The following is a 20239-nucleotide window of genomic DNA, read 5'->3' on the forward strand; positions in this document are numbered from 1 at the left end:
ATGCTGACGTTTTCCAGTCCAAAATATGTTCAAAACCCGCCAAAATACACTTGAAATCGTCCAATCTGGCAACACGACGCGCATGCTGCTTCTCTTGAACACACGGAAGTAAGGCGGAAGGTAGTTTGTCGACGTCACCTCTAGACGACGCCAACGATTGGTCAAATTTGCGGGAAAGTTGCGGTGATTGGATATAATTGAAACACCGCCCTGAATTCGCGGGGATTGGTTGAATTTGCGCTGAAGTTGCAAATCGCAACATCCTGGAGGCTCTGTTTTTTTGCTTGGCCCAGACTTTGTCTCCTCACTCACTGTAGCTTTAGGTACTAAAAACCGATCCATTTTGTCTCTCACGTTGCGCCCCCCCCCTGAAGAACTCTGGCGCCCCCCAGGGGGGGCGTGCCCCACACTTTGAAAAGCCCTGACTTAGGCCATTATTAAAAAATGTTCTGTTTCCGGTCCACCGGCCGGGTGAGTGCCGTTTGTGCGGTTGCAAATTTTTTTTTTGACGCCGGTTTTTCGACATTTTTTTTCGGGTTCATAAATCTAAAATCGAACTTGACATTTACGCATTCCCAGGGCTTTCCACTAAGGCTCATACTAGCCAGCCATGACAAATAAGTAGCCAGCCCTGGGGGGGAGTAAACACAAAATAAACTCCTGTGCACGCAGTTCCCAGGATTAAATGTATTTTCCACAGACCATTTATTTATTCACTTTACTCAAATACAAAGTAAAATGGCAGTAAATCTTCTTTCTTTTCTTGCGTATTGCATCATGAGGCGTTCCTGGCTTGTAAATCTCTTATTTTCGGTGCATGACACATTCACGCAACTGAGCATGCTATGAATTAACAACGACAACGGTCTGCAGTGGGGCTACACAATTAAACACTCAGCGAACATTTCTCCATTTGTGTATGAAAATACACTCCAACCACTCAGTTTGGTTTCATTTACAACCAACGGTGTCTTTTGATGCCAGCACGTAATTGAATGAGAGAAGACTGGTTTACCGGAGACAAAATAAGCGTTATCTCTGCTTCTGTTCCCTCCGATGTCGCCTCCGCCGAGTGCGCGTGCGCACGCACCGCATGTCGGGGCCGCAGATGAGTTAATCTCCCTTGATTAACGAAGTCGGCGGGGAATTTGTGGTTATTATCGGCACAAACAGCGTGAATCACAACTTAAATGAGTGCGGTTCAGTTTGACATTATTGTCAGTCCGTTAGATAAACATTTAATTTTATTAAAATCGAAAATTAATATTTAGAGCCTGTGGGCTACAAAAATAATAGTCATTAAAGTAGCCGGCTGGACTTAATTGTGTAGTCGGCTGTATGGCCGGCGCTTGTGGAAAGCCCTGCATTCCGCGCAGAATATAGAATTGAATCAGCTCTGCGCATGCGCCGTGCGGCACAAAAAAATGGCAGCCACCATGAAGGAAGGAGATCCGGAGTTTTCAAACATTTGCTTAAGTGTGAAATCGCAAAATGGTATTCTAGCGAACAACAAAATAGTAAAGATTCAGAAAAACAAATCATTCAGTGATCATTTTAATAGTGTAATTTCATCCGAACTAGGCCTAACGCTCGATTTAGAACTACAAAAAGTCCGTGTGTCGGAGATTTTAAGTACCTTTGTAAAAGTTTTGCAAATGTTGCAGTCAGCATTTAAAATGCTAACTTAAAGGTTTTGTACAAGTTTCAGTTGATTAAACCGTCATATTTTATTAAATGTGTCTGCTTTTGTAATAAAAAAAAAGTACTGAAAGAAAAAGCAAACACAGCATTGCGACTTCTTATCCATCCATATACCGTGTGTGTGTGTGTATATATATATATATATATATATATATATATATATATATATATATATATATATATATCCCTCCCTCCCTACTGAAAATTTTTTTGCTCACCCGGTGGACAGGAAACGGATTTTTTTTTTTTTTAAGGATGGCCTTATGGTGCCAGTTTTCAAACAAGGTTTCAAGTTTTGTTTATTTGGTACAGAAGAATCATGCTAGGAACTTTTAATGCTGAAATGTTTTTCAGGCAAAAACGATTAAATATGTGAAAATCACAAATATAAAATGTATTAAATATTTTGTAACTCAATAAGAATTTACTGTGTCTAGTTTCCTGACTTTTCTGTAGTTCCATACTAATACTATATCTGTGTTGTAGAACAGGTTGTTTAAACCATGTACTAAAAATTTGAAAGGACCACATTTCAAATAACTTCAAAATATAATACACGGTGGATGTGCTAATGTTTGTCTATGATTTCATTTTCCTGCAGAACAATCAAAATGAGCAGTACCAATATCTCCTGGACGCCACCCATGTCATTTGGGACTGGGTGAAAGAAAGGGAGAGTGCGCTATTTTTCTGGAAGTTCTGAACCTCAAGAAGGGTAAGTGGTAGGCATAAAGTGCTTAAAGCGAGACGGCCTTTCGATTTCATAAAATCGGTGAAATTTAGTCGCTTCTGAAATTCGGTCATTGTGATGTGTTTATTTCTGTAATATCTTTAAAAAAAACCCAGGCTATTCTGTGGTGGGGAACTTATTTAATTTGGGGGGATTCCCGAGCAAATAATGTGCATGAAATCACTCCCTTTGCGCAGTCAAGCAGACAGAAGAAGTCCGTGTGCACATACGCAGGTTTACCTTTGACCGTGCACTGAGAGTTCCATCATTCTGTCGCTAAACGAACAGCTGATCACACCGAGGTGCTCGCTGACCGCCGATATTTATTAGTTTGGTCCTGCGTTTCCTTTCCTTCGTATATAACATAACGTCTTTTCTTCTCGCTTTCTGTTACCGTAGTCGGTCTTTCACGTTTCATTCGCACACTCACATCCTCCTGTTTCAAATTTGTATCCCGCAATGCCTTGCGCGGACAGGGAAAGCCCACCACGTGATGCATGACGGAGTATCTTGAATTGGGTCATGGTGAAGCAGAAAAAATAGCGGCGAATTTAGGACCACATGGCCGTAATTCATTAATTGTTCTATTTTTAAAAAAACTAATAAAATTGGAAGTCTGTGATTCGAATTCAGTAGCTTTCGGTCCACTAAACAAAAATAACCGGGTGTCGGCGAAAATTCTTTTTATGACCTACACTTGAAAAATCTGAAAGGCGGTCTACCTTTAATGTAAGACAAATCATAAGGACAGTTTGTTTCATATAAAGCGATGCATTATATGAAAGACGAGCTTTAGGTGTTTGCTTATTGTCCATTGTAGATTTTTCAAAGGAGAGACTGCATAATCCCGAGAACCCACCCCTTTAAACTCCACCCCCAGGCAGGATCCAAACAGAGCCTGGAAGGTAGGACAGTCACGGCCGGGGTTCAATGGCAACGGCACCATAGTGCTGCCATGGCAGCAGCTGCCACCGATGCCCCACACCACATAACCACACTGACGCCGGAGGACGAGGACCGACGAGCTGCCCCCAAACTGTTTGGAGGTCCAGCTCAAGCGAGGACGGACAGTGAGAAAGAGAAGGAGACAGAGAAGGAGGAAAGCGGCAACGAGTGTTTGGTGTGTGGCACCCTCTTCAGCTCACAGGATAAGCTTCAAATCCACACATTCAGTCACACAGGGGAGAAACCTTTCCACTGTTCCCAGCCCCACTGCCACAAGGCCTTCAGCTCCAAGTATAAGCTCTACAGGTAGATCAGTTTGAAAGCAACCTTTGTCCACTTAGATCATCTAGGTGCCTCATTGTCTATTCTATTGAGAGTTCCTTTATACGCATAAAGCACAGGTCACATTGCACGAGGCTGTACAATAAATCTTGATAGTATGGGTGATTATAGAAAATCGCACGTGCCGATTGGTCGAGAAACTCAGACTATTTCTCAATAAATCACCTCGAGCGACTCGGCAAAATGGCAGTCAATCGCTTAGTCGCCGGAAGTGAGGAAGAATTAGAAATTGTGAAAGAAAATACTGTTCCTGAAAGCATTAAAGATGCTACGAAGTTTGGTCTAAAATATTCAAAAGGTAAAGTGGAATTGGGATTTATTTTATCCATTTATGTGACAAGTCATAGATAAGTGACAAATCTGCGCTGTGCTTTTTTTTTTTAGTAAAAAAGCCTTTATTACATTTGCATGCTGCTTTTGAAGTTTAAAATAAAAATGAAAACAAATTATGCGATTTTTACAATGTTTTTGGAAATAATCACCTGTGTATTTACACTTAAACAATTATCTGCCTCAGACTTGGTGAATATAGGCGAATAATTGTTAAATAATAGCTTATGCCATTGTATTCAGAGACATTTAGAGGTGGGTGTATATAATATACACCCAATCTACTATTATAGACTCATTTTGCCAAGCTGTGATGCATGGGTTTATAATACACAGACATTACAGCTTGGCAAAATGAGTCTATCAGGGATGCACTCTCAATACTGGAAACTGCTGGCTTGTGAAAACTCAACCACTGTATCAGACCACAACAGTAATATTAATAGTTTGGATAATAATGTGAATCATGTTTACTCAGTGTTCTTCCTCAAGTTTTTTTTTTAAACCCATGTTTACCTCCACTGTAGGCATATGGCCACACACTCCCCACAGAAGACCCACCAGTGCTCATTCTGTGAAAAGATGTTCCACCGGAAAGATCATCTGAAAAATCACCTGCAGACCCATGACCCCAACAAAGAAGCTTTTAAGTGTGAGGAGTGTGGCAAGCACTATAACACAAAGCTAGGCTACAAGCGCCATGTGGCCATGCACTCTGCCACAGCAGGAGACCTGACCTGCAAGGTATGCTTGCAGAGCTACGAGAGCACTCCTGCCCTCTTGGATCACCTCAAGAGCCATTCTGGCAAGTCTTCAGGTGGCACCAAGGAGAAGAAACACCCATGCGATCACTGTGATCGCCGCTTCTACACCCGCAAGGATGTCCGTCGACACATGGTAGTGCACACGGGTCGCAAAGATTTTCTGTGCCAGTACTGTGCCCAGCGCTTTGGAAGAAAGGACCACCTCACACGACATGTGAAGAAGAGCCATTCACAGGAGCTGCTGAAGATCAAGACAGAGCCTCCAGATATGCTGGCTCTGCTTGGCTCTGGCTCGCCAACTTGTGCTGTGAAGGAAGAGCTCAGTCCTATGATGTGTAGCATGGGCCCCAACAAGGACTCCATGATGACCAAACCTTTCCGCAGTGGCACACCTTTTTCTATGGGCATGTACAACCCACACCACCTCCAGGCCATGTCCAGCCCAGGAATGGGCCACCATCACTCCTTGGTTCCTGGGTCACTGTCTGCTGCTATGGGTATGGGTTGCTCCATGGAGCCTCCTTCAGCCTTGCACCACCATCATCCACATCACCACCACCACCACCACCCACACCATCCTTCCCCTCCACCTCCACCACACCAACAACAGACTCCACTGCAACCCCAACCCCAGCAGCAGCATTCCCAACCTCCCAAGTACCAGCTCGGATCTACCTCATACTTGCTGGATAAGCCCCTAAAGGTGGAGATGGAGAGTTACTTGATGGATCTGCAGAGTGGCTTGCCAGTCCCACCCCCACCTTCGGCTGATCCCCATTCAGCTGCCTCACCTAATAAAGATGGTCTGGAGCCACCACCCAGTTTAACGGATGAGCTGTGTGGGGATCCACTCCTATCTAAAAGCCCTGCCGTCATTGCTGAATCTCTGTGTGCTGCTAACATGGACTTCTCCCATTTACTGGGCTTCTTTCCGCTAAACCTGCCTCCCTATAGCACCCCCATGAGTTCGGGAGGCCTGGTGATGGGTTACTCCACCTCCACTGCCTCTTCTTCCTCATCGTCAGCGTCTTCGCATGCTGCCGACTCTCATGCTGCCACAGCAACAGCCTCAGTGCCTCTTACCTCTTTGCAACCTCAACCTCAGGAGCAATCAGGCTCCAGTGGAGGTCTTGGTCTTGGGCCCCTACACCCACTCCCACCAGTGTTTAGCTCCAGCCTTAGTACGACCACCTTGCCTCGCTTCCATCAAGCCTTTCAATGAGGCTCCCACCCCACCCTGGCCTGTCACAGGCTGAGACAACTGAGGTGGCCCAGGGAAGAGGGGCTTTAGGGCTCCCTCTAGGGGTGGGAGAATGAAACACTTGAACACATAGAAGCCTTAACTGAAGCGCACAAATGCTTTCAAATGAGCCTGGAGAAAACCATTTATTTTCAAAAAGGAAGTAAAACATGGGGGGGGGATAAGAATACCGTGGAGCTTTTATTTAGGCTTTTCCATCTATATTTTAGTTAAAACCTTTCCTTCAACCCTTGTCTCACCAATTCCTAGTTAGGAGGCAGCATCAGCAGGCCTTTAAGGCATGGTACCGCATACTTTATAAAGTAATAATATGATTTGGAGAAAGGCAAAGGATAGTGTATAAAAAAATGTCTTAAATGTTTTTTAAGTCTCTGAAAGAATAGTTTGAAGTTAAGCTTTTTTTTTTTGCTTTTACAAATATGAGACTTAACTTATATTGTCTCTATTCTATTAAAAAGTCAGGTATCACTTATTCGCCCTTAAACTAAAACTTCTTTGGCAGCCAGGAGAGAAAAATTAGTGGAAGAATGAAGTTGTGGGGTTGCATAAAAAAAAATATCTCTCCTCTTTCACAGCCAAAAAGCAAATTCATTATAAAATTATATTAAAAACGTCCCTGTAAAAAATGTATTAGTCCCAGTTGTTTAGATCTTCCACCCCCAGTATATGACATACTTTAACATTTATACAACACACTTTTGTATAAACAAGTTGCCCCATATAAATGCACACTGCTCTTCTGAAAGGTATTTATTGAAATACAGAGATTGTGTGCAAGAGTTACTCGTATAGAAGCAACATAAGGGATACAATAAAAGGAAGAAGGCAAGAAAGGCAGCAAAAAAACAACAAAAAACTGCACAATTTTACAATCCTGCTTTTATACACTGTGACCATTCAGCTCCAAGGACAGATAAAAGGATAATGTAAAAACCGTACAGGTTTATGTTAGTCAAAGGAAGCACTTTGTTTACAGCAGAAGGCACTTGACCTTTCTGGGTTCCCATGGTGACCAGCTGACCCTCAGTTCCCTACTTCCTGACCCAATGTACCTTTTTCTTCCCCGCCAAGCTTCTTTCACACAACCACGTCAAGTATATTTAAAATATTCTCAAGTATTTAAATCATGAAAGCGCTTCATTTGGTTTCCTTCTTCCTTCCAGCACTAATTTTAATATCTCCATGGCAAAAGTTTTATTACCTCCAGTTCCTGCCCACCTCATTCTAATATGTATGTTAGAAAACACAAAGACTTCAGGCAGGCTAATAGAGTTAATAGTTAACTGGTAATAATCACCCTGACATATGTGAATAGAAACGAAATGACAAGATAGGGAAAATATCTACAAGAGTATTTTTGCAGTGTACGAAATACCACATCGAAAAGAAAATATATAATTGCTTTTATTTTAGTAAAATGTACTTTAGATAGACGTATTAAAAATTGCTGATGGAATTTTTACAAAAAAAAAAACAAAAACAAAAAAATAAGTCAGGTTTACATAAGTATGTATGTAACCTTGGTCAAAAAATGGATGAAGTAATTGCTTTTCATTATAGTCTTCCCTGTACTATTTTATTTGTTCTTTTTTTTTTTTTTTGGTATATGGGTCAAAGGATTATATTTTGACCCAGGTGTAATAGACTATAAGTAGAATAATCAAGTAGAATGAACTACTCTTTAATCTTTAGTGTTATGTAGAGAGGCCCGTAATGTGACCCAAGTTTGATCAGAATTATTCTCTTTCAGTATTGGAACAGACCCGACAGATGTCTTTAGTGTGGCTCGCATCCTGTGGTCCCAAGACTATTATACTTATCAATTTATTGCCCAGGAGAGCATAGCAAAATCCTAAATCAAATTAATCAGCGCACTACAAAATGATGTGCTAATAATTTTGTCAAAAAAAAACCAAAACCCAATATATTTAACAGGTTATTCAATGAAATCGAGTCGTACATGAGCTGATAGCTGACATTCACTGGATTTTGAGAAACGGAGCATTTTATTTTTTGCAAATTCACTAAACGCTTTATACAAAACGTCCTACAAAATCATTTCTGCTTCGAATTGGCGGTGGCTGTCCATCACTAACGATGATGACCGCTTCATTAGGATGCGCAGAAACGTAGATGGGCCGCGAGACCCGTACCAGAGCGACAGAGTCGTCTGCAGCGGTGGCATCAACAGCCTAGTTGAGCTGCTATGGAATGTCTGGTTTTGTGAGCTCTCATATTCTCCCCTTGACGCTTGTTTTCAGGTGCAGACACTGAGCTTTTAACTATGCTTCGCCATGTTGCTCTATCCGAGGCATCCCTTTCCCACGTCTGATCGATAATTCCGGCATTCTTCATGTTCCTCTTCAAGACGTCTTTGTACCTCAGTTTCTGTCCTCCTCGTCTCAGTCCTTCGTAAAAAAAAAAAAAAAATAGCTTTGGGAAGTCGCGTGTCAGTCATGCGCCAGATGTGTCCAGCCCAACGAAGTTGGGAGGCTGTGATAGTGCCTTGCACAGTAAGGTAAGACAAACGATGTCATGCCCCCCCATCGTGTTGTCTCTCTGGACCTCCAGACCTGATGCCAAGTGGTGCACAAAAAGTGCCACAGATCTGACGGGTATGGAAGTTGCCCCGCAGTGACAACTGACTTGCTGAGTGATGCCATCTGTTGGCCATTTGAATGGCTTTTCCACATGCCATCTGGTGGTGTGCCATTGACCCTTTTGGGTTCATCTGCCACATTGCACCGAAAAGCGCCCTGCTGCCAGCGCCTTATTGGTGATGTACTATTTAACCCATAGCTGGAACCCAAGCAGGGTCAGAGCGGACCTGGGGTGCAACGATATTTAAGGGGCAACTCCACTTTCCCCCAATACTCAAGTTCTCCTGGACCGGAGACTCACCACCGGTTGCAGTTTAAAGTCATACCCAAAACTAATCCGCTTAGAATGTAATGTAAACAAACTGGCGAAATGACAGTCGCAATTTGTGAAAAATGCTATAATAATTCTTGGGAAAAAAAAATAGGTTTACCATCAGATATTTTCATTCCATGGTTTTTTTTTTTGTATTTTTGGGGTTTTGTTTTCGTGCAGAGTTTTTATTTCATCCTCGGCTGGTTCAGCAACACGCTGCGCCATTTTGTTTTTCTCTACTCACGGTATACGAACTGACATCCTAAGTAGAGTAGCCAATCAGAGCGCGCGATTGCTCACATCCAGTGAATGCGTGTAAAACAAAAACCGATGTGTTCGAAAGAGCGGCAAACGGATTCCTATAAAACGCTGCTGATGAAGGTGCCGTTTTCTCCACCGAGGTAGTGCAGAAATCCACCTTAAATAAAAGCCCGTGACAAATGATCAGACTATAAATGAATAGACTTTGCCCATTCCTAGCCTTCTAGTAAATGCGAAGGTCAAGTTGAAAGAATGAAATTGCTCAAACGCGAGGCCACACCACAAAATGAATCTGAGAAAGTTATGATGCTGCTTTAGCGCTATGGTTGGCAACAGTCATAGACCACTTCTGCAGAAATCCTCCTGCAGAGCTCTTTAAACTGAATACGTGAACTGTCTGTCCATTTCTGTTCTCCTTTAACAGCTGCTTCTTCAATTCAAATGAACATTTTTATCAAAGGGTCTGAAGAAAGACAAAATACCCAGAACAAATAAGTCACCAGACTGGTCTTTGACATTCAAAGCATGGGACAGTTGATTGGGATATTGCCTAGTCGTTTGTTGTCATATATATATATATATATATATATATATATATATTCTGTTTGTTGAAACAGGACCTCAAAACAACACAACACATCACCTCATTTAACTTTATTATACTTTTTTTTTCATACCAAAAACCTGGGGAGAAGAAACATCGTTTTTTGCACAATTGCTAAATAAAAAGCTAATATTGAGATTTTATTTTTTATTTTTGCATATACTGTGAGCTGTAAGAGCGATCGCTACGACTGGAAGGTTTTGACTGAAAAGAAGAAGAAGAAAGCCAAATATGCATTTGAATTCCCCCCCCGCCCCGCCCTTACATTCCTGCATTTACAATTGGATAGTGTGAAATCTTGTTTCAAATTTTAAAAAGACAACTTTGTGTTTGGATTGCATCAGCAAAAAGAGTTTTTTTTGTTATTTTTTAAAGCATTTATTCCCCTTTCTATCACTTTATTGGTGATTGGTGAACGGAGGAAAAAAAAAATATATTTGACAAGCACTTTGAAATATAAAAAGTTTTTTTTTTTAAACATTTAAATGTCCTAAAAGTCACATTAATGTGTAGGAAAAATGACCGTTAACAATCCTAAACAGGTCTAAAACTGCATAGGCAGTATAAGTCGTAAAGCTAAGCAAAGCTATGCATTTTTCTTAAGAAAGAAAGAAGTGTGATTTTAAGAAAACATGAGAAAAATATTCACCAACAAGCTATTGGCAACTTCTGAGTTTGTCCTCCCCGGGTTTTCTGTGAGCTGATCTGAATTCTAGCACTTTTAAACCTTTGAAGAGAGTATTTTTTTTTTCCTTGAAATATCAGCCTTATATGTCTGTATGATGATTTTTTTTTTTTAAATTTTGTATTTGACCTTGTACATGTATGTGCCATTAGTTCAATGTGTAGAATTTATTAATCTATATGTAATTTTTCCCCTCCTCTTCCAAAGGAGTAACAGTATTTTTTTTGATAGACTAACTAATATTTGCTGCATTTTGCCCCACCTCTTCTTTCTTTGCGGATTTTAGGAACAGCAAACGTGCTTGTGCTTAGCTTATCTCTGAAGCCCTTGCTGTAAAAGTCAGTTTAACACAATTCAAAGCTGCAACTTGCTATTTCTGAAAAAAAGAAGGGAGCGAGTGAGAGAACAAAACATCAGTTCCTGTCACAAGCTATTTTTTTAAAATCAGCTAAATATTACAGAAGTGACAGATTTATTTTTATAACATTTATTACCGGATTGAGTGAACCCTGTGTACAAAGATATAAGCACAAACCAGGGTGGAGCTCGGATGTCAGGGGGATTTTGGCAAAGACGGTGATGCGTAGTCGAGTTCCTGACAGAGGCATTCAAGCAGTGCAGCATTTGTATCTCGTCGTCAGTTGTACTCGAGGTAAAGAGGAAGCTTCAAAAAGGCGAAAGATTTTTTTTTTCCAGGCCAATCTCTCAGATGTGCTTCTGCGCCCTTTTAAAAAGAGGCCTCTCACCCACTGAGAACTTTTAGCCAATATCCAAGTATACTTAAGGGAGAAAAAAAAAAACCCAACAACAAAAAACCTCAAGCGGCTCCACTTTTAGTCACCTGCGATAGTTCAGAGTCCATTGGAAGAGAGGAAAAACAAAACAAAACTGTGTTGTGCTGAAGGGAAAGTTTTTGATTTCCAGTTTGATACCCTCTCTATAATCATGTATCCTGACTTCCTTTGATTTAAAAAAAAAAAAAGTCCTTTATCTCCATTGCACCTACTAGGGATGCACTTATCTTATTTCTCCCAACATGCGTAGGTGTCTAAGCTATTAAAAAGAAATTATTAAAATATCACTGATGTAAGGACGAAAAAAAAAATTACGATCCGACTTAAGGAAAGAAAGACGTTACTTTCTTGAAGAGAAAAATATGCTGTCTGTCAAAAGAGACATCAAATTGTAGTTGCATTTATTTTAGCTTAATGTAAGTCTTGCATTCCAAGCTCTTTATGTATCTTGTTTAGCAACATAGTCCTCTTATCTTTAGTATTTGTTTATTACTGCCACCCCGGGAAAGGGAAAAAAAAAAAAAAAGGCGAAAGAACAAAAATGGGACATTTTCATTTCATCCTTACACTATTTTATATAGCATGGGATTTATCAGCTACAGGGAGAATTGTATTAAAAAAAAAAAAAGTATATGACAACCAGTCCACTTTGTATCACCTACAATCAGTTGCTGCAATGTAAAGAGACAGATATGTATATTGGTTGATCCAAAGAGATGACATTACAACGAAACCTATTTACTTATTGTACAGAGCATTGTACCTTTTGACTTGTAATGTATGATGTTAAAATCATTAAAAAGACAAACCCACGGTTTTATACCTTCGTCCCCTGCCCCTGCTCCTTCTTTCACTTCTTCCTGGGGTGATTTCCTGCTGGCTGTGGTGGGAGAGGGTGCTAGAATAAGCAACCCAGTTTATTGCTGAAAACTGCCATTCGCATACCATGCAGCCAAGGCAGGAAACCACACCGCTGCACACAAACAAAATGGAGAGAGAGAGAGAGAGAGAGATGTGAAGGCAAAGTTCCAAGTGATAAAAAAGCAGAGCTTGGCTTTAAGACCTAATTCTAATTATACCGTGATACCTCAAGCCTATACTTACAGGTCCTGAGACTCTTGAAGCCCAACGTTCTTGCAAATGCGCAAGCTGGAATAAAATAGCATGCAATCATTTCTTAGATGTAAAAAGACTCGGATTTGGAGAAATTTGAGGCTTTACAGTCTTTCTCTGGAGTTTGCTGGTGTACAGCCTTAACCACAGCTGTAGGAAAGGGGGAAAAAAAAAACACACAAAAAACGTCAGAACAGAGCCAACAACAGTGTCATACATTTTTGAAAATCAGAACGGACGTTTTTCCCCATTTACAAACAAGCAAGTGTTTCGATGCACTGCATTTCGAATCGCAATGTATCGCCACTTTTATTGTTTCATACATTATAGAACTTGACATTTGTTTTAAGGAAGGAGGGCCATCAGAGATTCTTTAGAAAATAAAACAAAACAAAACAAAACATGCTTTCAGCTTAAAACAAGAACACGACCGTACAGACAGACATTCACAATGCAACGATACAAAGCCGTGTATTTACAACCACTGGAGACGTACGCAATAACGCGCACTCAACAGGCAAGAAAAAGTACATCTGTAGAAAATATTTTTTTTTAATAATCCTCAAACCCCCCACCCGACACAGATAATAGTCTCTAAGAAACGCCTGCTGTAAAATCAGCTCCAGATTAATACAGAATGTTTCGATAAGCATTAATTAATCATGTAATGGAAAACCAACTCGCACTGCTTGTAATCCTGGCTACTTTTACCTCACGGCCGTTAACTATTAATGCTGGTGGATCTCCAGAGGTACCGAGATCTGCTTCGATTCCTTAATCACTTAGTGGTATACTTTATACCAATACTTCTATCTGTGATCGATAAAAACATCAGCCGAAAGAGCAGGGAGGGAATAGAGGTCGTGTAGTACAGTACACTAACAGGGAGTCTGAATTTAATCTGGACTAAACCATTTATTTAACATTAACATTTCACTGCCTTAAGGCAAATTGAGATTTAAATTGATCACAATCTCTCTCACACAAAAAAAATATATATATATACTGACAAAAGCAGTAGCTCTCACACACCAAGCAGACAGGGATTTTAAAAACTGCTACCTCTGAGCACCCAGTGGACTTCCTGCACTTCCGCTAGCTTTAACGCACACTTCTGTTAGGTGTCGAGTGTTTCCGCTGGACTGCCCTGCCTTCATTGCTGCAACAACACCACACGAATAAGGGAACTGTCTGAAGCTACTGAAAGCTCTATACCCTTTAACAGTGGTCCTTCAGATGCTTTTTTCCTCTAGAAGAAAGAATACAAGATCGAACAATTTGGACAGAAGTACAGAGGAAAAAGAAAAACTTAGAATAAATTCACCAGAAGTCATAACTGAGATCTGCAGCTATGTAAATCAGGAATGTGCTTTCAGAATATACAGGCAGCTCTAGAATTATTGGCACCATTGGTATATAAAGATTTTACACACACACACAACTGTGCAGAAGTCTTAGGCACATGTAAAGAAATGCTGTAGACCAAAAATGGTTGAAAAATTAAATGTTTCAACATTTAAAAAAAAAAAATCTACAGAAGTAAGCCATAATAAATGGAAAAGTCAGTATTTGGTGTGTGACGACCCTTTGCTTTTTAAAAAAAAAGTCTCAGGTACAATGAGTGCAGTTTTATAAGGAAATGAGTTGTAGGTTTTACTGAGCATCTTGCAGAACCGGCCACAGTTCTTCTGGACACTTTGACCGTCACATTTGCTTTTTAATTTTGCAGCAAAACCCAGCAGCCTTCGTTATGTTTTCTTTTTTAATCTGAAAAGTGCTCTCTTATGTAATATGCTGCTCAGATACAAACCCCCCCCCATAACATTTAATTTTTGTTTGCTGTAAAACAAATATTTGGAACTCAAGTGTTTTTGTACTGACTCAATAATGTAGAAATCCATCCATTATCTCTAGCCGCTTTATCCTGTCCTACAGGGCCGCGGGCGAGCTGGAGCCTATCCCAGCTGACTATGGGCGAAAGGCGGGGTACACCCTGGACAAGTCGCCAGGTCATCACAGGGCTGACACATAGACACAGACAACCATTCACACTCACATTCACACCTACGGTCAATTTAGAGTCACCAGTTAACCTAACCTGCATGTCTTTGGACTGTGGGGGAAACCGGAGCACCCGGAGGAAACCCACACGGACACGGGGAGAACATGCAAACTCCGCACAGAAAGGCCCTCGCCGGCCACGGGGCTCGAACCCGGACCTTCTTGCTGTGAGGCGACAGTGCTAACCACTACACCACCGTGCTGCCCCCTAATGTAGAAATCATAAAATAGAAATCTATAACAAAGTTTGTATGGAAAAAAGACTTTTGCACAGTACCGTGTGTGAGATACATACATAAATAAAACACATTCAAAAGTTTGTACACACCTACTAATTTTTCTGTATTTTGACTATTTTCTACACCGTAGAACAATAGTGAAGACATCAAAACTTTGAAATAACACATGGGACATATATTGGATGTTAAACAAACAGTGTTAAACAAAATGCGTTTCATATTTTAGATTCTTCAAAAGTCGCCACCGTTTACCTTGATGACACTTTGCACACTATTGGCATTATCTTAACCGGCTTCATGAGGTAGTCACCTGGAATGCTTTTCAATTAACAGGCGTGCCTCGTCAAAAGTTAGTGTGATTTATTACCTTCTTAATGCGCTTGAGGTCAAACAGTAAATAGTAAAGAATAAAAATACAGCAAATAGCCCTATTCTACAACTGTAGTAATCCATATGTCAAGAACCGCTCAACTAAGTAAAGAGAAATGACATCCATCATTACTTTAAGACATGAAGTGACTTTTAATTCAAAAGAATGAAGAAAAAAAAACACTGAATTAGAAGCTGTGTCCAAACTTTTGACTGGTACTCTGTGTGTGTAGTTCTGTCTGTCTGTCTCACGCACACACCCCTCCATGTCCATCCATCCAATCGGCCACATGTTATAAATGAAGGCAACATTTCAGAAATTTAAAACAAGTCTAGCCTGACAAGAGGATGCAAGTGTATTTTCCCCTGTACATTTTGAAAGAGAAAAGGAGAGAAAGGAAAAAAAAAAAAACCTCTCCGAGGATCAGTTTATTTCACTGCCATACTAACAAGCTGTTTGGAAGATGTGCCATAAGAAAGCCTTCTCTTTTCTTTCATCTATCCACAAACAAACATAAATGGGAAATTTACTGTAATCCTGTTCTGGAGTTTGATGAAACAAAATTCAGATTTTTGATCCCGATTATTAATTATGGTGGAGAATGCGTCATGCTGTTGCAATTAAAGCTCATTTTTGTTTCACTGGATCACAGAAGCAGGTTACAGTCGAAGTTCTAGTAATATCTAGTGACCTCCTGGTGCTTACGTTTGCGATTCGATCAATTTACTTCTGGTAAAAGTTACATTTCTAGTGCAAGATTATTTTTTTCTGCAACCTATTTGCCCAAGTTCACCAATATCTCTGGAGCTGCCTAAGATAACTTTGAAAAAGAGAAAAGTTTAGATTCTTTATAAAAGTAAAGAAATATTGACTGGGGCTTGTTAATATGCCCATAAATGGTACAGGGAAAACACCAGTATGACAAAGTTGTTATTTTTAATCTCATATTCTCAGTGCAACATGATTTTAGCATTAACTCCCACGCCTTCTGCCTACAGACTTTTGCCTCCAGCATGCTGCACACGCACGCACACACACACACACACACACACACGTCTGTACAACGAATGAGTGTTTGAACCGAATACTCAGGAACAGGTTCAAATTACACATTATTAAGAATATTTTAAAAATGACCATGGTTTGTAAAAGGATATACTATTAATCATATTCACCATCTTTACTCTCTCATCCTCATTTCAATGACAAAACAAACAAACAAACAAACAAAAAAACCCCACAAGTTAATATCACATACTTTGGCCCTCTGATGTGTGCAACAAGAAAGTCAGAATTAAATAATAATAATTAAAAAAAAAAATATTCCAGAAGCCAAAACAATGAAATCTGTGTTCCAGTGGAGGAGCCACTGGGTGACTGGCTGAATTTTCTGTGCACAAACCACCTGTATGTTTCTCCTCCAGTCCACAGGGGGCGTAGCTGCACACAACCCGCTCCATGATACGGCCACATACATACACTCGCTAGTTTCAGTGCTTGCTCGCCAAACCAGAAGGTAAAATAAAAGAAACGAATAAAAGAAAAAGGTAACAAAATAAAGTGGGATTGCAGCTCAGTCGATTTTGACAGCAGCGTATATTTTGCGGATGAACATGTAGGCTGCGTAGAAGCCGATTGTCCCCGTCAGGAGCCAGAAGGATAAAACCATCAAGGTTGTGTAGCCAAAATACAGCAAGGAGGGAATGAACTCCACAATGTCCAGCTGGAAGACAGGGGATGACTTGAATTAAAAACTGAATTCATTAAAAACATCTAGCAAATTTCACATCGTTCTAATATTATTCATTACCAGAGCAATAAAAAGAACTAGAAATATATTTTCCTTTTTTTTTTTTTAAGAACTGAGGCCTTGTAAATACACACACATGGTTTTGTTTAAGCAATTAAAATTACACACACACACACACACACACACACACACACACACACAAGCAGAGAGAGAGAGAGAAAGAAAAATGTTCCCTGTGGGTGCATGTTAAATTGCATTACATTCATTACAGTTATAAATCCTGGCTGCTTAACAAAACATAAAACTATATAAAAAAAATTTGTTGCATTACATCTTTGTCTAGTTATTTTACTGTATTTTTTAAAAAAAATTATTTGGTTTTACAGCTTCGAAAATTGTACAAAGTCCAGTCTTTTATCTGTCACAGTAGATGATGGTATTTTCCCAGTATAAAATATACAAAGCCTGGCTCATTGGTTCAAATTAAGGCATAAACCTCTTCGAGTTCCACCCAAAATTCCATAAAGACATTAAGGCAAGAAATGAAATGCTGGGAAGACGGGGAAAAAAAAAAAGTCGTAGAGCATAACATTACAGTATTATTACCTTATTAACGAAGTAGAAAATGGCGTAGATGAGCACATAAAAGGCAGAACCTCCAGACACTATGAAAGTCCTCCACCACCACCGGTAATCCTGCAGGTGGAGGAAGGAACAAATCTCAGCACCATTACAACTCCACGCATCAGCTGACATTTTAAACCGAATTCCCTTTGTACTTCAGTGAGGTTACTTTATACACTGGCTAATACTAATTATTCTATCCACATTCACTGGATATGAGCAATCGTGCGCTCTGATTGGCTACTCTACTGCTAGGATATCAGCTCATATACTGTGGGTAGAGAAAAACAAAATGGCGGAGCGTGTTGCTGAACCAACCGAGGATGAAATAAAAACTACTTGAAAACAAAACACCAAAAAATGCAAAGGCAACAAAATATGGAATGAAAGTATTTGATGGGAAGAACGTATCGTTTTTGACTTTTCAAGAATTATTATTATTATTATTATATTACAGCATTTTTCACAAACTGCTACTGTCATTTCACTGTTTTTTTTTTTTTTACATTCTTCATCTTTAAGCACTAAAATATGATTTTAAAAAAATTTTTTTAGACTGGTTCAAAAGCAGTTTGAAAATAACAATCACTGAAATATTCAAGGAAGAATGGAATAAACGTTAAAACTATTCCATACCTCGGCACGACAGCAAAATGGCACTTTCTACAAAAAAAACCTAGTCTGGTTAACACCAGACCATATCACAAGTGAAATATGGTCTGGAATCCGCCTATTGAATTTCTCGTAGGGGAGGTGTGGTTTACGATTGTCAACGGCCGTTTATTGGACGTTGCAAATGTCTATCATTTGGCGTATACGTAGCCCATGGCCAATCATGGCAGTTGTACCCGGTGACATAGTTAGAGCAACGAAGAAGACGAAGAGGCGAAGAAGAGAAGGAAAGAGAAAGAGAAGGCAAAACAAAAATAGGAAAACAATGGCACCGAACGATTACTGCCACTCTAAACTATTCAGAACAGTGTCTAAAGCTTGATCGAAAGTTTGGTTTGTATCGCTCGCCGCCATGTTAAATGTGATCTGTAAACAGTCCCAAATAAATTACAAGCTTCCGTTTGTCGAGTAGTACGTGTCACCGTCTTTCCACCCCTCCCCACTCTCTGATTGGCTCCCTAACTCAGGCGAGCCTTTAGACCATAGTTTCCATGCTGTCTTTTCAGATCGGAACGACTGTGCAAAGCAGCATGGGATTTCCCAGGCTAAAAAAACCCACCACTACAGACAATTCGTACAGCCATTGATAGGTTAAGAAGTCCGCCTGAGTGGAAATGATTTTGCCGGACGTTTTGCATAAAAGTTATTTATTTATTGAATTTGCAAAGAAATAAAAATGCTCCATTTCTCAAAATCCAGTGAATGTGGATAGAATAAAACAATTATTCCATAAAATCGAGTTGTACAGGGTTTATAGCCGACTCAGCGCTACACGCCCCGTTGGCTAGCAGCTCACGTACGGCTCGATTTCGTCGAATAATTGTTAAGTGTTTGATGTCAAGGCAGCCCTGCATACTGATATGATCCAAATATACAATTTGGATCAAACTATCATCAAAAATCCCCCCCAAACTGTGCACTGGTGGGAAACCTGGCAAAATTAATCTATCATGTCTGAAATAAACAAACATTCAAAAGTTGACTTGAAAAATCAAAAAACATTCACTATGGACACAAAGACTCGCAAACCCCCCCCCCACACACCTCTGCACAGAGCTGGAAGTAGACCATGACGATACTGATCTGGGAACAGGACACCACCAAGATGATGAAGACCAGGAAGAGGAAGCCAAACAAATAGTAAAATTGGTTCTCCCAGATAGCCTGGTTGGGAAGAAAACACATCTCGGTGTAAAGTAGAAACATCAGACTCGCACTGCAGTACACAACCAACGCAGACAGACCAAATCGCAAATGTGTCGTAAAGTTGAGTTACCATTCTGAAAACTATTAATACAGATACAATTCCATTTCATCAGAACACAAACACTCCTGCACACTACACAGGCTGTGTTTCAGCTGCTGTGCCAATAATGAATATAAGTGAAGAATAAAATCCAAATAACTCCATCCAAATCACATTTACCTTCTATAAGCTGGAAAATCATAATGCGAGATAACGTTATGACTGCGGTACATTGCTACAGAGAAGCGTGTTTGTATATTAATGACACCAAATCACAATCAACACAGAACCGCACTGGAAATTAACTGCTGACCCAACTGCATCTGCCCTAATATTTTACTAATACTATTGTACTTTTGGGCATGAAGTGCTCCGTTTTGTCTACAGCACATATGGAACACAAAGTGGTGAAGGAGGTCACTCACAAATCACGTCTGGTAAGAACTCTAGGTTGGTCTATCTCAGCTCAAATCAAAGAAACTCTGTTCTCTCTAAATTAGGGGTGTCATGGTTTATGGAATCAGTTTTCAAAATGTTCATACGATACTTTTGAAATATCAAACAAAAACGACAAATCAAAATACAAAAAAAAAAGTCAATTTTTTTAGACTGGCAAACAAATTATTCGTGTAATCGTGCAAAATATCAGTCTATTACTCTTCAGAAACCTTTTATTTTTGTTCCGCGTCTTTCTCAGTTTTGTTTGACGTAATTTATTTTGGTTGCGATTCCAGCTTTCTCGTTTGCCCTCCCTGACTTTTTGCTTGCAGTTTTGGCACAAACTTCACGTGTGGGTGGGCTGTCCAGGAATGCATTCCTATTGGGTAACTTGTG

At 40.0% G+C, this 20239-nt stretch overlaps 2 protein-coding genes and 1 long non-coding RNA gene across 5 annotated transcripts in view; 1 reads left to right on the top strand and 2 right to left on the bottom strand.

Moving 5' to 3' along the window:
• The window catches only part of plagl2 (pleiomorphic adenoma gene-like 2), an 89628-nt gene extending 77478 nt beyond the window's left edge, over positions 1-12150 (top strand). The window contains exons 2-4 of one of the 2 annotated variants that reach the window (XM_060938037.1): positions 2303-2416; positions 3252-3682; positions 4576-12150. In XM_060938037.1, coding sequence (XP_060794020.1) covers positions 3387-3682; positions 4576-6034 — 1755 coding nt within the window. In that variant the 5' untranslated portion in view covers positions 2303-2416; positions 3252-3386 and the 3' untranslated portion in view covers positions 6035-12150. Of the gene's footprint in view, positions 1-2302; positions 2417-3251; positions 3683-4575 lie in introns of those variants that run through there. The other variant, XM_060938038.1, reaches the window with a different exon arrangement.
• On the bottom strand, positions 10106-14509 carry LOC132896886 (uncharacterized). The gene is made up of 3 exons (XR_009656196.1): positions 13506-14509; positions 12435-12593; positions 10106-12303 (listed from the first exon to the last, which is right to left on the bottom strand). It is a non-coding gene; the product is annotated as an uncharacterized LOC132896886 (long non-coding RNA).
• A 732-nt stretch (positions 14510-15241) lies between these two features.
• tm9sf4 (transmembrane 9 superfamily protein member 4) overlaps positions 15242-20239 on the bottom strand; it is a 48665-nt gene continuing 43667 nt past the window's right edge. For both annotated transcript variants that reach the window (XM_060938036.1, XM_060938035.1), the window contains exons 16-18: positions 19204-19323; positions 17470-17559; positions 15242-16836 (exon numbers count right to left, since the gene is read on the bottom strand). In XM_060938036.1, coding sequence (XP_060794019.1) covers positions 16687-16836; positions 17470-17559; positions 19204-19323 — 360 coding nt within the window. In that variant the 3' untranslated portion in view covers positions 15242-16686. The remainder of the gene's footprint in view (positions 16837-17469; positions 17560-19203; positions 19324-20239) is intronic.

This window comes from Neoarius graeffei, chromosome 13, assembly GCF_027579695.1.
Source record: "Neoarius graeffei isolate fNeoGra1 chromosome 13, fNeoGra1.pri, whole genome shotgun sequence".
NCBI classification, from domain to species: domain Eukaryota; kingdom Metazoa; phylum Chordata; class Actinopteri; order Siluriformes; family Ariidae; genus Neoarius; species Neoarius graeffei.